This window comes from Gorilla gorilla, chromosome 20 (genome assembly GCF_029281585.2).
Source record: "Gorilla gorilla gorilla isolate KB3781 chromosome 20, NHGRI_mGorGor1-v2.1_pri, whole genome shotgun sequence".
Taxonomy (NCBI): Eukaryota; Metazoa; Chordata; class Mammalia; order Primates; family Hominidae; genus Gorilla; species Gorilla gorilla.
The window spans coordinates 21,966,277-21,985,580 of NC_073244.2; the positions used below are offsets into that span (position 1 = coordinate 21,966,277).

A 19,304-nucleotide genomic window follows, 5' to 3' on the forward strand; every position below is an offset into this window, starting at 1 on the left:
GGGAGAAGCATTCAAGTTCTCATACAGGATGAGGGAAGAGTGTTTGGGGCAGAGAGAACAGCTGGTGGAAAGTCTCAGAGAAGAGAGAGCACGTGGTCTTTTTAAGGAGCTGAGAAAAGTTCTGTGGTGTGGCCGGGCATGGTGGCTTATGCCTATAGTCCCAGCACTTTGGGAGGCTGAACTTGGAGGATCACTTGAGCTCAGGAGTTCAAGACCAGCCTGGGCAATATGGCGATACCCTGTCCATACACAAAATTAAAAAATTAGCCAGGCATGGTGGCGTATGCCTGTAGTCCCAGCTACTCGGGAGGCTGAGGTGGGAGGATCGCTTGAACCCAGGAATTGGAGGCAGCAGTGAGCTATGATCTCACCACACACCCCAGCCTGGGTGACAGAGCGAGACCCCATCTCAAAAAAACAAAAAACAAAAAGTTATGTGGTGTTAGTTCTGTGACGTCGAATGAGGGGTGGAAGACAGAGGTGTCTTGAGAGAGATTTGGACAAAGGCAAATGATTCAGGGCTTTGAAAATGGGCTGGTATGTGAGGGTGATGGGTGTGTGAGCAGGAAGGGGTGTGGTCAGATCTGATAGTCAGATGAGATTCTCCTGGGGCCATTCATGAGGGACACACTGGAGAGGGTGAGGCTGGAGGCTGGGAGCACAGGAGGTGTGATTCAGATGGCCTGAGCTGGCAGAAAAAAAAGGGGGTGGATTAGGGGAAGACTCAGGTGAAGAAGTCCATTCTGGATAGACAGCTCAACCTGGTCAAAGGTTCAGAGGTGATCCACAGCAGGCGATGAGAATAGGGTTATCTGGTGTATGTTGAAGGATGAGGTGGTGGGAGAGGCATACGGGGGCCAGATGGAATTGGGTTTCAATGCCAGGCTGAGCCTGAACTTTTTACAAGCGCAATGGGGAGCCATGGGAGGTGTTTGAGCAGGGGAGGCTCATGTTCAGATCAGTGTTTTATAAGGATTTTTTCTCGGGTAGGTGTGGAGGACAGACTGGGTGAATACAGTGGGAGGTTGGAGCCCAGTGAGGAGGACTAAGGAAGTCATAAGCAAAGGTCAAGGGTTGGAACTCTGTTTTGAGGCCAGGCACGATGGCTCGTGCTTGTAATCCCAGCACTTTGGGAGGCTGAGGTGGGTGGATCACTTGAGGTTAAGAGTTCAAGACCAGCCTGGCCAACACGGTGAAACTCTGTCTCTGCTAAAAATACAAACAAATTAGCTGGGCATGATGGCGGACACCTGTAATCCTAGCTACTCAGGAGGCTGAGGCAGGAAAACTGCTTGAACCTGGGAGGTAGAGGTTGCAGTGAGTGGAGATCGCACCACTGCACTCCAGCCTGGATGACAGAGCAAGACTCCATAAAAAAAAAAAAGAACTCTGTTTTGAGTCATCATTTTCCCTTTGCCCTCCACAGCTGCCATCGCCCCCAAGGATGACCTCTTCTATGGCTTCCTAAAACCTTGGCTAGGTGAGTGCCCAGTGGGTAGGCTGGGGCTGGGGCTTTAGAGAAGAGAGGGAAGAGCATGGGGTTCCTTGGAAGGTTTCAGAGTAACAGGAGAGGTCCCTAACCTCAGTCTTCTGGGCCCAGGGGATGGGTTGCTGCTCAGCAAAGGTGACAAGTGGAGCCGGCACCGTCGCCTGCTGACACCCGCCTTCCACTTTGACATCCTGAAGCCTTACATGAAGATCTTCAACCAGTGCGCTGACATTATGCATGTGAGTCCTAAGGCTTTGAGGGAAGAGGGTGTCTTGGGAGTGAGGCTGGTCCAGGCTCCAACTCATGCATGGGCAAGCCATGTGATGTCAGGAGCCCTCACTGACTTTATCTATAAAATGAGCTTGTAGTGAAAACGCAGTCGGGTCCTTGTTAGGCTCACTCCCTCTCTGTGGTTTCCATGCACAGTCACCATGTATCTCTCTTCCAGGCTAAATGGCGGCATCTGGCAGAGGGCTCAGCGGTCTCCCTTGATATGTTTGAGCATATCAGCCTCATGACCCTGGACAGTCTTCAGAAATGTGTGTTCAGCTACAACAGCAACTGCCAAGAGTGAGTGTGACCCTTCTTGGGAAGATGGAGCCAGCTGCTCTAGGAGCAAGATGGTGGCAGGAGAAAGGGAACTCCCAGGCATTAGACAACCCTGGCCTATGGGAGCTCTGCCACGGATGGGCCATGTGGTTCCAGGAAACTGACCATCTCTCTGGGCTTCACTTTTTTTTTTAATAAAAAAAATGGGCATCATAATTCCTTCCCCATAGTCATTGTGTGAGAATTAAATGAGATAATGTGAATCAATGGCTAGGTATAAAGTAGGTGCTTAGTAAATGTTAGTATTTTTTCATTCCACTATGAAGAGTATGTGGCCTTTGGACAGTGTCCTCCCCACTTTCTGAGGCTCAGTTTCCTTGTTTGTAAAAAAAGGATGACAATCTCTTACTTTCTGAGAGATGCTTTAAGGATAAAATGATGCAGCACTGCCCTGGCACATAGTTGATGCTCAGAGAATATTTGTTGAGTAAATGAATCAAATAACCAATGCCTTGCTTCATTAATTCATTCATTCATCAAATATTCATTGTGCACCTACTATGTGCCTGGCACCATGATATTGCTGCTGAGGACACGGTGGTGAACAACAGACAGTCACAGTTCTGTGAAGTTTATAGTCTAAGTGGGGACATAAGGAATAAGGGAGATAATTAATGCAAAACTTGCAACACATAGTAGGTCCTCAGTAACAAGCTAATGACTTCGTTACTCTAGGCATTATAGGGGCACGTTCCAGTTGGATAAGGCAGAGATTGTCTTAGAAATTAAATAATTAATTCATCCAAGAAATATTTACTGAGTGCCTAGTAAGTGCCAACCCTGAACTAGGTGCTGGGAACATCATATTCAACAAGAAAGACAAGATGTTGCTTTTCTAGAACTTCCGTTTTAGTAGGAAGACAGGTAATAACCATGAACAAGTAAATAAACAAGAAAACGACAGACTGCAATAAGTGCATGAAAACAAGCCCACTTCAGGACTGAGGACAGCTCCCTTCAAGCCTGCTTCACCTGTTAGTTTTTAAAAAATAATAGCTTTGTTGAGACACAATTCACATACTATACCATTTACTCATTTAAAGAATACACCTGAATTGCTTTTAGTATATTCAGAGTTGTGCAACCATTACTATAATCAATTTTAGAATATTTTCATCAATCCTCCCCCTACCCCAAGAAACTTCATACACTTTAGCAACCCATGCCCTTCCCTTTCTCCTTCAGGTCTAGGCAATCACTAATCTATTTTCTATCTCTATAGATTTGCCTGTTATGGATATTTCACACGGATGGAATCATACAGACTTTTGTGTCTGGCTTGTTTCACCCAGAATAATGTTTTAAAGGCTCATCCATATTGTAGCATGTATCAGTTATGTATTTCTTTTCATTGATGAATAATGTTCCATTTACCACATAATACCACATTTTGTTTATCCAGTCACCCATCGATGGACATTGTTTCCACTTTTCGACCATTATGAATAATGCTGCTATTAACATTCATGCACAAAGTTTTGTGTGAACATACGTTTTTAATTCTCTTGGCTATATACCTAGGAGCAGAATTGCTGGGTCATATGGTAATTCCATTTTAAACATTTTGAGGAACTGCTAAACTTTATTTCAGTGGGTTTCAACATGGTATGAAGTGGTTGTACCATTTTGCTCTCCCAACCAGTGATGTATGAGAGCTCCAGTTTTTCCACATACTCACTAACACTTGCTTTTTGTTGTTGTTTTGTTTGCTTTTTAGAGATAGGATATTGCTCTGTTGCTCAGGCTGGAGTGCAGCCCAACACTTGTTATTATAAGTTTTGATTTTAGTCACCTTAGTGGGGTGAAGTAGTATCTCATTGTGGTTTTGATTTGCATTTCTCTGGTGACCAGTGCTGTTAAGTATCTTTTCACATTCTCATTGGAAATTTCTGTCTTCTTTGGAGAAATGCCTATTCATATCCATTGCCCATTTTAAAATAAGTTTTAAGAATTCTTTATTTATTTTAGGTACCAATCCCTTATCAGATATACAATTTGCAAATATTTTCTCCCATGCTGAGGAGTGTAACCATTTAGTTTTAGTGATGCTACAGTTACTATGGCTATGTTGAAAGTCTTTATCCCTCTTTGGGCCTGTTCAAAAATATACCCGAGACTGGGTGTGGTGGCTCAGACCTGTAACCCAGCACTTTGGGAGGCCAAGGCTGGAGGATCACTTGAGCTCATGAGTTCAAGGCTGCAGTGAGCTATGATTGTGCCACTGTACTGCAGCCTAGGTGACAGAGCAAGACCCTATCTAAAAAAATAAATAAATGAATTTAAAAATAGAGTTAATATAGGGCTTCTCTTTGTTATCTATTCAATGGGGACAGGAGGCTTATCTTAGCCAAGCCAGGGCTGTGCTATGCTAGGGGAAGGGGCTACACTCATAGATCCCCTTCTCCTTGGCAGGAAGATGAGTGATTATATCTCCGCCATCATTGAACTGAGCGCTCTGTCTGTCCGGCGCCAGTATCGCTTGCACCACTACCTCGACTTCATTTACTACCGCTCGGCGGATGGGCGGAGGTTCCGTCAGGCCTGTGACATGGTGCACCACTTCACCACTGAAGTCATCCAGGAACGGCGGCGGGCACTGCGTCAGCAGGGGGCCGAGGCCTGGCTTAAGGCCAAGCAGGGGAAGACCTTGGACTTTATTGATGTGCTGCTCCTGGCCAGGGTGAGGCTGGGCCCTGGAGGGTGGAGCCCTGCCTGGGATGGCCTCCCCAGGAATTGCATGTAAAATGATAAGTGTTAAAACTCCATTAGCCGTGGTGGCTCACACGTGTAATCCCAGCACTTTGGGAGGCCAAGGCGGGAGGATCGCTTGAGCCCTGGAATTGGAGATCAGCCTGGGCAACATAGGGAGACCCTGTCTCTACAAAAAATAAATAAGTTGGGTGTGGTGCCGCATGCCTATGGTCCCAGCTACTTGGGAGGCTGAAGTAGGAGTCTGGCTTGAGCCCAGGAGTTGGAAGCTGCAGTGAGCTATGATGGTGCCACTGCACTCCAGCCTGGGCAACAGAAGCGAGACTCTGTCTCAAAACAAAACAAAACAATATACATGCTCAAAACAAAAAGAAATTCACATGGGTCTGGGATGGGGTCAGAACATGTAAGACTCACTGCGTGAGTTTTCTTGGGCTGCTATTACAAAGTACCACAAACTAAATGGCCTAAACATCAGCCATTTATTCTCTCACAGTTCTGGAAGCTAGAAGTCCAAGATCAAGGTATCTGCAGGGCTGGTTTCTTCTAAGGCCCATGAAGGATGAATCTGTTCCAGGCCTTGCTCCCTGGCTTGCAGAAGGCTGTCTTCTCCCTATGTCTGCGGATCATCTTCCCTCTGTGCCTGTCTCTGCTGTCTTCGTCTCTTTGTATAAGGATTAGGGCCCTGCCCTAATGAGTTCATTTTGTCTTGATTACTTCTGCAAAGACCTCTCTCCAAACATGGTCATAGCCTGAGGTACTGGAAGTTAGGACTTATGAATTCTAGCGGAGCGGGGGTGGGCAGGGAACCATTCAGCTCATCACAATTGCGAAAATGAAATACATGACCTTGGGCTGGGTGTGGTGGCTCATACCTGTAATCCCAGCACTCTGGGAGGCCAAGGCAGGTGGATCACTTGAGGTCAGGAATTCGAGACCAGCCTGACCAACACGGAGAAACCCCATCTCTACTAAAAATACAAAATTAGCCGGGCGTGGTGGCACACACCTGTAATCCCAGCTACTCGGGAGGTTGAGGCAAAAGAATCACTTGAACCTGGGAGATGGAGGTTGCGGTGAGCTGAGATCATGCCATTGCACTCAAGTGAAACTCCGTCTCAAAAAAAAAGAAAAAAAAGAAATACATGACCTTGAAGAGATGAGACACGTCTATGGTCACTCATTGGTGTGTCTGTGGACCTTTTGGGTTCTGGATTCAAATAGTCCTGGATTCCTGTCCTGGCTCTGTCGCTTAGTGGATGTTTGACCTTAGTCATTGACTCTTCTTCCCAAGCCTCAGTTTCTCCATTTATACCATGGTGATCATAAAACCTGATCACAAGGTTGTCAGGCATCCAGTGGGATGCTTGGTGTTGGAGGCTGCTCAAGAAATATGAACTTCCTTCTTCTCCTCACTGTTGACTTTCTGTCCCTCTTTACATCTTTCTTTTCTTTTTTCTTGTTTTTTAAAAATGTAATTTAAAGTTCCAGGATAAGCCGGGCGCAGTGGCTCACGCCTATAATCCCAGCACTTTGGGAAGCTGAGGTGGGAGGATCACCTGAGGTCAGGAGTTCAAGACCAGCCTGGCCAACATATTGAAACACCGTCTCTACTAAAAATAAAAAAAAAAATTAGCGGGGCGTGGTGGCATGCATCTGTAATCTCAGCTCCTCTGGAGGCTGAGGCAGGAGAATCGCTTGAACCCAGGAGGCAGAGGTTGTAGTGAGCCAAGATTGCGTCACTGCACTCCAATCTGGCAACGAGAGAAACTCCATCTCAAAAAAATTTTTTTAAAATTAAATTAAAAGTTCAAGGATATGTGTGTAGGGCGTGCAGGTTTGTTACGTAGGTAAACATGTGCCATGGTGGTTTACTGCACCTATCAACTCATCATCTAGGTATTAAGCCCTGCATGCATTTGCTATTTATCCTGATATTCTCCCTCCTCCTGCCACCCTGATAGGCCCCCAAGTGTGTGTTGTTTCCCTCCCTGTGTCCGTGTGTTTTCATTGTTCAGCTCCCACTTATAAGTGGGAACATATGGTGTTTGGTTTTCTGTTCCTGCGTTAGATTGCTAAGGATGATGGCTTCCAGCTCCATTCAGGTCCCTGCAAAGGACATAATCTTGTTCCTTTTTATGGCTGCATAATATTGCATGGTATATATGTACCACATTTTCTTTATCCAGTCTTTCATTGATGGGCATTTGGGTTGATTCCATGTCTTTGTTATTAGTGCTGCAATGAACATATGTGTGCATGTATCTTTGTAATAGAATAATTTATATTCCTTTGGTTGTATACCCGGTAACGGGATTGCTGGGTCAAGTGGTATTTCTGGTTCTAGGTCTTTGAGGAATTGCCACACTGTCTTCCACAATGGTTGAACTAATTTACATTCCCATCAACCTTGTAAAAGCGTTCCTATTTCTCCACAGCCTCACCAGCATCTCTCACTCAGGGTCTTGCTCTGTCACACAGGCTGGGGTGCAGTGATGCAGTCATGGTTCACTGCAGCCTTGATCTCCTGGGCTTAATCCTCCTGCCTCAGCTTCGCCAGTAGCTGGGACTACAGGCATGCATGACCACACCTGGCTGATTTTTTTTGGAGAAATGGGGTCTTACCATGTTGCCCAGGCTGGTCTTGAATGCGTAGGCTCAAGTGATCCTCCCACCTTAGCCGCCCAAAGTGTTGGGATTGCAGGTGTGAGCCACCACGCTGGGCACTTTCCATCTTTCTTAGACAAGTTGCATACTTCCATCTTCCTGGACTAGTTCCCTCCAACAGCTTGGCTTAAGAGAGAGAGGGGAGCCAGGCATGGTAGCTCATGTCTGTAATCCCAGCACTTTGGGAGGATGAGGCAGGTAGATCACTTGAGGCCACTAGTTCGAGACTGGCCTGGCCAATATGGCGAAATTCCATCTCTACTAAAAATACAAAAATCAGCTAGGAGTGGTGGCATGTGCCTGTAATCCCAGCTATTCAGGAGGCTGAGGCACGAGAATCACTTGAACCTGACAGTCGGAGGCTGCAGTTAGCCGAGATTGTGCCACCGCACTCCAGCCTGGGTGATAGAGCGAGACTCCATCTCAGAAAAAAAAAAAAAGATGGGGCGGGGGAGATATCTGAGTTTTGAGGAGCCCCTAGGATGCGGAGGGTGGGATGAAGTGGGCTGAGCACCCTCTACTGCCCATTCCAGGATGAAGATGGAAAGGAACTGTCAGACGAGGATATCCGAGCCGAAGCAGACACCTTCATGTTTGAGGGTGAGGATGTGGGGTGAGGCTGGAGGAGGGCAGGAAGGGACATCATTGTCTGTAGACAGCATCTCTGCTTTCTTCAGGCAGCCTCCATTCAGATACCCTCATCTCCCTGCAGGTCACGACACAACATCCAGTGGGATCTCTTGGATGCTGTTCAATCTGGCAAAGTATCCGGAATACCAGGAGAAATGCCGGGAAGAGATTCAGGAAGTCATGAAAGGCCGGGAGCTGGAGGAGCTGGAGTGGTGAGTGTGGGGTCAGGGGAATGGAGGGGGCAGGTTGAGGCCAGAGCCTTGGCCAGAGCCTGCTCTCCCACTTACTGATTGTGTGACCTCAGACAAGCCACTTTAGCTTCCTGAATTGCAATTTCTTCAACTACAAAATGGGGGTGGTTATAGTGCCTATGCCCACCTCATAATGCAGAAGTTCTCAAAGTGTCCTAGTCAGCAATTATTGCAATAATGCTGCATAACAAACAGCTCCCAAACTTAGTGGTTTACAGCAAGCATTTGTTTCTTGCTTTTGTATGCACACATTTCTTGCTCTTGTCTGCTCATTACTCTAATTGCTGCTGGACTTGGCTGAGTAGAGTGGAGTTGCTTCCAAACTAAGAGCTGGGTTCAGATCTGCTTCATATACTCCCTTTCTGTTCTCTTTGGACCAGAGGCTACCCTGGGTCGTGTTCTTCTCAAGGCAGATTCCAGAAGCACAAAAAGCCATGAAATTTAAAAGCTTTGCTTGGGCTGGGTGGGGTGGCTCATGCCTGTAATCCCAGCACTTTGGGAGGCCGAGGTGGGTGGATCACCTGAGGTCAGGAGTTCGAGATCAACCTGGTCAACGTGGTGAAACCCCATCTCTACTAAAAATACAAAAATTAGCCAGGCACGGTCGTGGGCGCCTGTAATCCCCCCTACTCGGGAGGCTGAGACAGGAGAATCACTTGAACCTGGGAGGTGGAGGTTGCAGTGAGCTGAGATTGCACCACTGCACTCCAGCCTGGGCTACAAGAGTGAAACTCTGTCCCCCCCTCCCACAAAAAAAGATAAAATAAGTAAATAAATAAAATTTAAAAAACCCAAAAGCTCTGCTTGCACTAGAGGATTGCATTGGCTAAAACAAGTCACGTGACCAAGCCCAGCATGAATGGGGCAGGACATATACTCCACTCACCTGAGCAGAAGGCACTGAAGAATCATATGACAAAGGGTACAGGTATATAATTCTAATTCAGGGAGGAAGTGGAGAATCAGAACACATATCCAGTCTCTACCAGATTCATGCTATGTAGAGTTGATTCTGGGTGATGAAAAGAAAACACAGCATTAGGCTGGGCGTGGTGGCTCATGCCTGTAATCCCAGCACTTTGGGAGGCCGAGGGGGGTGGATTGCTTGAGCTGAGGTGTTTGAGACCAGCCTGGGCAACATGACTAAACCCTGTCTCTACAAAAAAATACAAAAATTAGCTGGGTAGGGTGGCGCGTGCCTGTAGTCCCAGCTACTTGGGAGGCTGAGGTGGGAGGACTGCTTGAACCCAGGAGGTGGAGGCTGTGGTGAGTCAAGATTACGCCACTGCACTCCAGCCTGGGTGACAGAGTGAGACCCTGTCTCGAAAAGGAAAACACAGCCGCAACATTAAATAGCATCAACTCACACAGTGAGGAGGTTCCTTTCGGTTCTATTTCAACCTTTTGCCTTATGGCCTCAGGGGGACATGCTCAGTGGGGTGCTACTGTGTCCTGAACACTTTGCTAATCTTCCTTTTAAACAAGTGGAGAAGATGTCTCAGGTTGAGAGAGTTGGGTGGGAGTTGGTGTGTAGCCACAATTTAATAACACACTACTGCTTTCACAGTGGTGTTTGTATGGATGAATACCTTTATGCCAGGGATGCTGTTTGCCCTTTATAGCAACATGAAGTTTATTTTTTTTTAAGACACAGGCTGGAGTGCAGTGGCATAATCATAGCTCACTGCAGCCTCAAACTCCTGGGCTCAGGCAATCTTCCTGCCTCAGCTTCCTGAGTAGGTGGGACTATAGGAGTGTGCCACCACAACTGGCTAATTTTTAACATTTTTTTAAGAGATGGGGACTCGCTGTGTTGCCCAGGCTGGTCTCAAATCCCTGAGTGCAAGCAATCCTCTTACTTTGGCCTCCCAAAGTGCTGGGATTATAGGTGTGAGCCACTGTGCCCAGCCATAAAGTTTCTTTGAAAGAGAACCTGGGCCAGGTGCGGTGGCTCATGCCTGTAATCCCAGCACTTTGGGAGGCTAAGGCGGGTGGATCACTTGAGGCCAGAAATTCAAGACCAACCTGGGCAACATGGTGAAACCCTGTCTCTACTAAAAATACAAAAATTAGCTGGGTGTATTGGTGTGTGCCTGTAATCCCAGCTGCTTGAGAGGCTGAGGCGTGAGAATTGCTTGAACCTGGGAGGCGGAGGTTGCAGTGAGCTGAGATTGCGCCACTGCACTCCAGCCTGGATGAAACAGCAAGACTCCATCAAAAAAGAAAGAGAACCTGTTAATTTAAAGAAACTAATCTAATCTAGAACATGAACCAAGAGTTATCATTAGCCCAATTTTGGGCCCTAAAGTCCAAAGGAAAAAATATTAAGTAAATAATATTATAAGGAGATAATGCACTTTTCTTTTCTTTCTTTTTTCTTTTTTTCTTTCTTTCTTTTTTTGAGATAGGCTTTCACACTGTGGCCCAGGCTGGAGTACAGTGGCATGATCATAGCTCACTACAGCCTCCTGAGTAGCTGGGACCACAGGTGTGTGCCATCATGCCCAGCTAATTTTTTAACTTTTGGTAGAGATGGGGTCTCTCTTTGTTGCCCAGGCTGGTCACGAACTCCTGGGCTCAAGTTATCCACCTGCTTCAGCCTCCCAAAGTGCTGGGATTACAGGTATGAGCCACCATGCCTGGCCTGCACCAGTTTTTTTTGTTTTTTTTTTGTTTTTTTTTTTTTAAGACAAGAGTCTCACTCTGTCGCCCAGGCTAGAGTGTAGTGGTACAATCTCATCTCACTGCAACCTCCGCCTTCCGGGTTCAAGCAATTCTCTTGCCTCGGCCTCCCAAGTAGCTGAGACTATAGGTGCACGCCACCACACCCAGCTAATTTTTGTGTTTTTTAGTAAAGATGGGGTTTTGCTATGTTGGCCAGACTGATCTTGAACTCCTGACCTCAGACGATCACCCATCTCAGCCTCCACAAGTGCTGGGATTACAGGCGAGAGCCACCACACCTGTCCTGCAGCAGTTTTTTAAGTACAGAAATGGACCATATAAACTGGCATATTGCTGTTGCCGTGAGTCCCCTTGGCTGTCCTGGCACCTCGCCTAGGTGCCCCTGGACCTCCACATAATTCATCAATTAAAGGCTTAATGCTGGGCCCAGCACAGGGCCCAGTGCTAGTGCTGTTCTGAATGGTCAGTGCTCAGATACTTTGCATCCTAAGTATTAGTACTGGCCGGGCACTGTGGCTCACGTTTGTAATCCCAGCACTTTGGGAGGCCGAGGTGGGTGGATTGCCTGAGGTCAGGCGTTTGAGACCAGCCTGGCCAACATGGAGAAACCCCATCTCTACTAAAAATACAAAAATTAGCCGGGCGTGGTTGCGCATGCCTGTAATCCCAGCTACTCGGGAGGCTGAGGCAAGAAAATTGCTTGAACCTGCGAGGCTGAGGTTGCAGTGACCCGAGATGTGCCACTACGTTCTAGCCTGGGCAACAAGAGCGAAACTCGGTCTTAAAAAAAAAAAAAGAAAGAAAAAGGAAAAGAAAAAAACAAAAAAACCACTAAGTATTAGTACTTCCCACCTGTGCATGAGACAACTGCAAATGGCAGAAGTTGGGCAAGTCTAAAATCCTGGACTGGTTTCTTGCCCAGCTGCCCCTGAGTGTGTGTGTGTGTGTGTGTGTGTGTGTGTTTCGGGGAGGTGGTGCCATGGTGGCTCGGCCTCTAGTTATATCTCCATTCTCCCCAGGGATGATCTGACTCAGCTGCCCTTCACAACTATGTGCATTAAGGAGAGCCTGCGCCAGTACCCACCTGTCACTCTTGTCTCTCGCCAATGCACGGAGGACATCAAGCTCCCAGATGGGCGCATCATCCCCAAAGGTGCCTACCATGTTCCGCCTGCTGCTGGTGCACTGCCTCCAATGATGTAGCTGCTCTATTGTCCACAGGGGCCTGGCCATGCCTGCCCCAGGTGCACTATCCCTGCAGATGGGATAGCTCTCTGTGTGCCTGTTGCTTCTGGGGTGTTGGAGGAAACCCAGTTGTGTGTGCAGGGGGATAGAGCCGGGTGAGTCTGGGTGGAAAGGAAGGAGGCAGTGTCGCAGGGATGGGCCTGTGAGGGTGCAGTTGGGGAGGGTCAGTTTCATTCGGTTGCCAGTTACTCCCTGGAGACCAAGCCCTGTCTTGGTTGATACTGGGGACCCTGGCTCAGGTTTTGAGTATTGCCCTTTCTGGGGGAGATACAGCAGGGCGCAGACATTCCCAGGCGTATGGAATCAGGAATGGGCTAAAGGGAGAGACAGGGGCTGGAGTAGCTCAAATATGGAGAGGAATGCAGGGAGGGCTGCCTGGAGGAGGGAATGTGGGAGGTGAGGCTTGGAGTGTGGAAGTGAAAGAGTGAGCATGTTTATGGAGTAGAGCCTCAGGATGCAGATTTTAAAAGGCCTTGAGTGCCAGGTGATGGCGCTTGAACTCAATCCTGGGGGCAGCAGGGAGCCAAGGTAGGTGTTTGAGCTGAAGACGAGCAACGTCAGATCTGCGAGTAAGAAAGATCCCTATGTGGCCAGCTTGGCAGCCAGAAAGAAGATGATAGGTTCCTCTTAGGGAAAGGTGGGAAGAGTGGATGGGGCAGCAGAATTTTTTAGAGAAGGATGGACAGAAGGTGGTGGCAGATGGCTCATGGGAACATCATGGCTCTTGGGAGACCCAAGTTGGGGGATGTTTCTGGAGGAGGCCCTGGCTCCCCTTGGCCCCACTGACCCCATCTTTCCCCACAGGAATCATCTGCTTGGTCAGCATCTATGGAACCCACCACAACCCCACAGTGTGGCCTGACTCCAAGGTGAGTGCCTGCCCCAGTCCTCCCTGCCCTCAGGTCCTCCCCTCCCCTGCGCCCCAGGGAGCCAGAGAGCAGGGCTGGTTGCAGGGCCTGAGTGTGCACACCCCTCCCCACTCCGCACTTAGCCATTTATTCACCCACTCATTGTTAATTCATTAGGGCAGAAAATATTTATTGAGCACCTACTGTGTGCCAGAGTGTGTGCTGGGCTCTGAAAATAGAGGATGATACTATCTTTGCCTTTACAGGGCTCACAGTGAAGTTTTGGGGGAAGATAACAAGCAAATAAATAAGATTTTGGGTATTGATACATGCACAAAAGAAAGAAAAACTGGGCCAATTCCGGTTTACAGGTACAGTGGCTCACACTTGTAATCCCAGCACTTTGAGAGGCTAAGGTGGGAGAATTGCTTGGGCCCAGGAGTTTGAGACCAGCCTGGGCAACACAGCGAGACCCCCATCTCTACCAAAAAAGGAAAAAGTTGGCCCAATGTGGTGGCTTGTGTCTGTAATCCCAGTGCTTTGGGAGACCAAGATGGGAAGATTGTTTGAGGCCAGAAGTTCCAGCTCAGCCCAGCCTGGGCAACACAGTGAGACCCCATTTCTAAAAAAAAAAAGTTAGCCAGCCATGGTGATGCACACCTGCAGTGCCAGCCACTCGGGAGGCTGAGGCAGGAGGATCGCTTGGGCCCAGCAGTTTGAGGCTGCAATGAGCTGTGGTTATTTATTTATTTATTTATTTATTTGAGACAGGGTCTTGCTCTGTTGCCCAGGCTGGAGCGTGTGCAGTGGTGCGATCTTGGCTCACTGCAACTTCTACCTCCTGGGTTCAAGAGATTCTCCTGCCTCAGCTTTCCGAGTAGTTGGGATTACAGGTGTGTGCCACCATGCCTGGCTAATTTTTTTGTATTTTTAGTAGAGATGGGGTTTCACCATGTTGGCCAGGCTGGTCTTGAACTCCTGAGCTCAGATGATCCATTTGCCTTGGCCTCCCAAAGTGCTGGGATTACAAGTGTGAGCCACCGCGCCCAGCCTGCAATGAGCTATGATCGCGCTTCTGCACTCCAGCCTGAGTGAGACTCTGACTCTAACAAACAAACAAAGACAAACAAACAAAAAAAAGAAAAACAGGTGGAGGGGGCACTTTAGCTTGAGTGGTTATGAAAGGCCTTGCCGAGGAGATGTTTGAGCTGAGAACTTAGGGGATGAAGGATCAGGGAGAAGCCTGTTCTAGGCAGAGGAAACAGCAAGTGCAAAGGCCCTGAGGTGGAATCTCGCTGGTGCGTGTGAACAACAGAAGGAGGCAGGTGTGGCTGCATTGCAGGAAGTGCAAGGTGGAATGGAAGAGGTGGCCCTGGGGTGCTCCCCATCCATCTTTACTGGCCCCCAGAGGCTCAGGGAAGGGGGCCAGGCTGGGATGTCTGGGGCAGCCCCCAGACTCATCTCCAGGCTGTTCCTCCCTAGGTGTACAACCCCTACCGCTTTGACCCGGACAACCCACAGCAGCGCTCTCCACTGGCCTATGTGCCCTTCTCTGCAGGACCCAGGTAACCCCTCTATTTCCCCCAGTCCAAGCCAGCTGTGGAGGAACAGAGGCAGGGAAAGATCAGGAATGTGCCTCTCAGGAGCAGAGATCAGATGGCACCCAGGCGTCCTTTCTGAAGACCCAGCACCCTCTCCCCAATGCGCCAGGAGGCCCCCAAATTAGACTCTGCAATAGCATCCTGGGTATTGAGCACCAACGGTGTGTCAAGCCCTGAGTTCTGGGCTCCCACGCTCCCATTGGCTCTATGATGCCTTTGTCCCCGTTTTTACAGATGAAGGAACTGAGACTCAGAGGGGCCGCCATGTATCCAGGACACACAGCTAGTAAGAGGCTGTACCGGGATTCAGACACTCAACCCCAAGGTCACATTAATTGAGCGATTCGTGGGGTCTCACTTTAACCCTCACCCAGCGTGGGGTTTCACTTTAACCCTCACCCAGCCCAGGATGCTTGCTTCATTTTCAAAGGAGGCATGTGACACCCGGGGACCAGTGCTCACACAGAAGCTGGGCCTGAGCCCTGTCCCTTCTTCCTCCAGGAATTGCATCGGACAGAGCTTCGCCATGGCCGAGTTGCGCGTGGTTGTGGCACTAACACTGCTACGTTTCCGCCTGAGCGTGGACCGAACGCGCAAGGTGCGGCGGAAACCGGAGCTCATCCTGCGCACGGAGAACGGGCTCTGGCTCAAGGTGGAGCCGCTGCCTCCGCGGGCCTGAGCGTGGGCGCGCCCCTGCGGCGCCCAGGGGTCCAGGCCCCGCCCAGACGGGCCAAGGCCACGCCCCCAAAGGACCAGGACTCGCCCCAAAGATCCCGAGGGCATAGGCCACCCCCCTCGAAGTTCAGGTTCAGCTCCTGGATGACCAGGCACCGCTGTTGAGCAGCCTGGTGGTGCTGGCCACGCCCCTCAAGGCAAGGCTCCGCCCCTTAGGGGGCCTGATCCCGCCCCTTGAGGCTTAGGTCCCGCCCCCTGACTTCTCGCACCTGTCCTGTTTGAGGGACCAGGGTCGACCCTGCCCCCTTGGGCTCAGGCTCCGCCCTTCTGGATCAGGCCCTGCCCCCAGGATCCTACGGATTGAGGTCCTCAGGCCACGCCCCTGCAGATCCAGGTCTCCAGGCCTTGCCCACTGAGCCTTCAGAGGACCTAAGGCCCACCTGTGACTCGGGGCCCACCACCCCCCACACCCCCCAACTGGCTGAACCCCTGGCAGGCTTCCAAACTGAGGAAAGCTGGGGCCTGACGTCAGAGCTTTTAACCCGGACATCACCCACCTGAGGCCCTCAGCTCATACGGGCAGACTGCTCAGGCGTGAGGCTGGATCGTAGGGTTCGAGGCTGCTTGCTTTTGTTGTTGTTTCGTAAACTCAGACCCTTGTAAGCCCCTTCCTTCCTCCCTTGCCCAAAGACCCTTTGCTGAGTGTTCTGTTTTTGCAGAATAAAAGCAAAGGATGCAGACTTACCCCACCCTCCACCCCTAGCTCAGCCAGACCCTTACACGTGGAGCCCCCAGCATGGGAATGAGGGGCTCTGCAACTGAGCGAAGCTGCGGGCTAGGAGGCTGGAAAGCCATTTATCCTAGGACATAAACTCAGATTTTGGGGGTCAGTTTGTGTATTCATTTATTTCATCAACAGATCACATATTGTTTGCTGGCACTGCTTCAGAACCACAGGCAGGCCCTGTTTTCTGCCTTCTTAGGGGGTGGGGGACAGATGTTGAACAAATAATTCCACGTGTAAAGGTTTATTTACAACCCAGGACAGGTGCTCCAAAGGAGAGGCCCCGGGTGCTGGATGAATATAGCAGAGGGATGGGGATGGGTCAGGGAGAGCTTCTCTGATGCTGGAGTGGAAGTTGAGTGGGTGACAAGGGGAGGGAAGAGTATTCCAGGCAGAAGGAACAACATCTGAGAATACCCTGAGCTGAGGGAGAACAGAGTGTGTTTGAGGAACTCACCAGGGGCCAGGTGGTTGGATCTGGGAAGTGGGGGCAGAATGAAGGAAGGGGCCAAATGCACAGGCTTTATGCTGAGGGCAATAGGGAGCCATGGAGAGTGTGTGAGCGGGATCAGGACAGGACACGGCCAGATCTAGGGCTGGCAGGGAGGTGACTTGTGGGGGATCACTGCGGGGTTGGGACTCTGGGAAAGAGGGAAGCTGAGGTCCAGACAACAGGAAGGGCCAGGATTGGGGTGACTATCTAGCAGTGGGGGCTGAGGGGAGGGAGGCGGTAAGGGTGATGCTCAGGTATTTGGCTGAGGGAACTTGATGGTGGAGTAGTCCCTGATACGGGAATATAAAAGATGGGGGCCAGGCATGATGGCTTACACCTGTAATCCCAGCACTTTGGGAGGCTGAGGCTGGAGGATTGCTTGAGACCAGGAGTTAGAGACCAGCCAGGGCAACACAGTGAGACCCCATTTCTACAAAAAATAAAAAATTAGCCAGGTGTAACGGTGCACATCTGTAGTCCCAGCTACTTGGGAGGCTGAGGCAGGAGGATCACTTGAGCTGAGGAGTTTGAGGCTGCAGTGAGCTATGATCACACCACTGCACTCCAGCTTGGGCAACAGAGCAAGACCCTGTTCCAAAAACAAACAAACAAAAAAAGGTGGGCAATGACAATGTCAGCAATTTTATACATATAAAATGCTACACTAAAGGAAAATGATACTGCTATTATACCACATATATAATATATATATATATATGCACTATATATACCATCATTATATATATAGTGGTGGTATAATAGTGGTATCATCTTCCTTTTAGGTAGCATTTGCCTGTAGACTATTTCCATCTAGGTCACTAGAGACAATAATATTAATTCAACAGGCCGGGTGCGGTGGCTCATGCCTGTAATCCCAGCACTTTGGGACGCTGAGACAGGTGGATTACCTGAGGTTAGGAGTTTGAGACCAGCCTGGTCAACATGGTGAAACACTGTCTCTACTAAAAATACAAAAATTAGCCACGTGTGGTGGCGGGTGCCTGTAATCCCAGCTACTCAGTAGGCTGAGGCAGGAGAATTGCTTGAACCTGGGAGGTGGAGGTTGCAGTGAGCCGAGATTGTGCCACTGCACTCCAGCCTGGGCGACAGAGTGAGATTCTGTCCAAAAAAAAAAATTAATTTACCAAATATTTATTGGGCAATCTGCCGTGAGACAGGCACTGTTTGAGCCCTAGGTTCCCAGAGTTTACCTCTAGGGAGGAGACATGATAAATGATAAATAAGTAAAGAAATAAGTAAATTCACACAGGGCCTTTTTTGTGACAGAAATGGGGAGTTCTGAGCAGAGGAGGGACAAGCTTTGTCATATGAACTTTTTTTTTTTTTTTTTGAGACAGGGTCTTGCTTTGTTGCTCAGGCTGGTGTGCAGGGGTGCAACCATAGCTCACTGCAGCCTTGGCCTCCTTGGGCTCAAACGATCCTCCTGCCTCAGCCTCCTGAGTAGCTGGGACCACAGGCACACACCACCATGCCCAGCTAAGTTTTGTATTTGTTATCGAGACGGGGGTCTTACCATGTTGCCCAGGCTGGTCTTGAACTCCTGGTCTCAAGCGATCCTCCCACCTCAGCCTCCCAAAGTGCTGGAATTACAGGTGTGAGCCACCATGCCAGGACTACCATAGGACTTTGTGTGCTCTGTTAAACAGAGACAGTGTGAGGCAAAGATGAGACTAGGCAGATCAGTTAGGGGTGACTGCATTCGTTCAGGTGAGACATGATGGTGGCTTCAACCAAGCCGGGGTCTTTAGATGTGGTCAAGAGCAATTGGATTCCAAGGAGGAGAGACTGTTCACAAAGGCAGTGCTGTCAGGCTTGGTGGTGGATAAAACGTGAAGTTTGAAAGAAGTGGGGGACACTAGGTTTGGGCTTGAACATCTGGAAAAATGGAACTGCCATCAGCTGACGTGGGGAATGCTGAGTGGAGTAAGTTGTTTTGTGGGAGATGTCAGGATGTCAGTTTCGGTTCAGAGGAATTGGACATGTCAGTCGAATAAACGGTTCTCCAATTTAAGAGTTTTGGGTTGGGCATGTATATTTGGGAAGCCTTAGTATAAATATTTTATATATTTTTCCAAAAACTAGTGAAGCGATTTCAAATGGGGGTGATTTTTCCTACCAGAGGACATTCGTTGTTGTTTGGAAACATTTTTGGTTGTCACAACTGGTGGTTACTATTCGCGTCTAGAGGGTAGGGACCCAGCACTCTGCTAAACATTCTACAAGACACAGGATACCTAGCTCAATAAAACAAGTAATTATCCAGTCCCAAAGGCAAACAGTTCTGCTAATTAAAAACCATCAACCGGAGAACCAAAAAAAAAAAAAAAAAAAAAAAAAAACAGAAGAAAAGAAGCAAAACTTTAAGACTGGGTGAGATTCATGTGTGCGTGTGTGTGTGCGCGCACGCGCGTGTTTGTGTGTGTGTATGTGTGTGTGTGTATGGAGTAAGGGCTTAAGGGAGCCCTGGGGGTGGTCTCCAAAGTTAACCTAACAATTATGAGGCCAGGCGTGGTAGCTCACACCTGTAATCCCAGCACTTTGGGACGCCGGGGTGGGCGGATCAGTTGAGGCCAGGAGTTCCAGACCAGCCTGGCCAA

At 49.1% G+C, this 19,304-nt stretch overlaps 1 protein-coding gene across 1 annotated transcript in view; it reads left to right on the forward strand.

Moving 5' to 3' along the window:
- The window catches only part of CYP4F22 (cytochrome P450 family 4 subfamily F member 22), a 43,758-nt gene extending 27,289 nt beyond the window's left edge, over positions 1 to 16,469 (forward strand). The window contains exons 5-14 of the mRNA XM_004060202.4: positions 1,427 to 1,480; positions 1,601 to 1,728; positions 1,938 to 2,059; positions 4,511 to 4,778; positions 8,008 to 8,074; positions 8,187 to 8,316; positions 12,060 to 12,193; positions 13,090 to 13,154; positions 14,616 to 14,698; positions 15,236 to 16,469. Of these exons, the coding sequence (XP_004060250.2) occupies positions 1,427 to 1,480; positions 1,601 to 1,728; positions 1,938 to 2,059; positions 4,511 to 4,778; positions 8,008 to 8,074; positions 8,187 to 8,316; positions 12,060 to 12,193; positions 13,090 to 13,154; positions 14,616 to 14,698; positions 15,236 to 15,413 (1,229 nt within the window). The 3' untranslated portion in view covers positions 15,414 to 16,469. The remainder of the gene's footprint in view (positions 1 to 1,426; positions 1,481 to 1,600; positions 1,729 to 1,937; positions 2,060 to 4,510; positions 4,779 to 8,007; positions 8,075 to 8,186; positions 8,317 to 12,059; positions 12,194 to 13,089; positions 13,155 to 14,615; positions 14,699 to 15,235) is intronic.
- Positions 16,470 to 19,304: the final 2,835 nt, after the last annotated feature.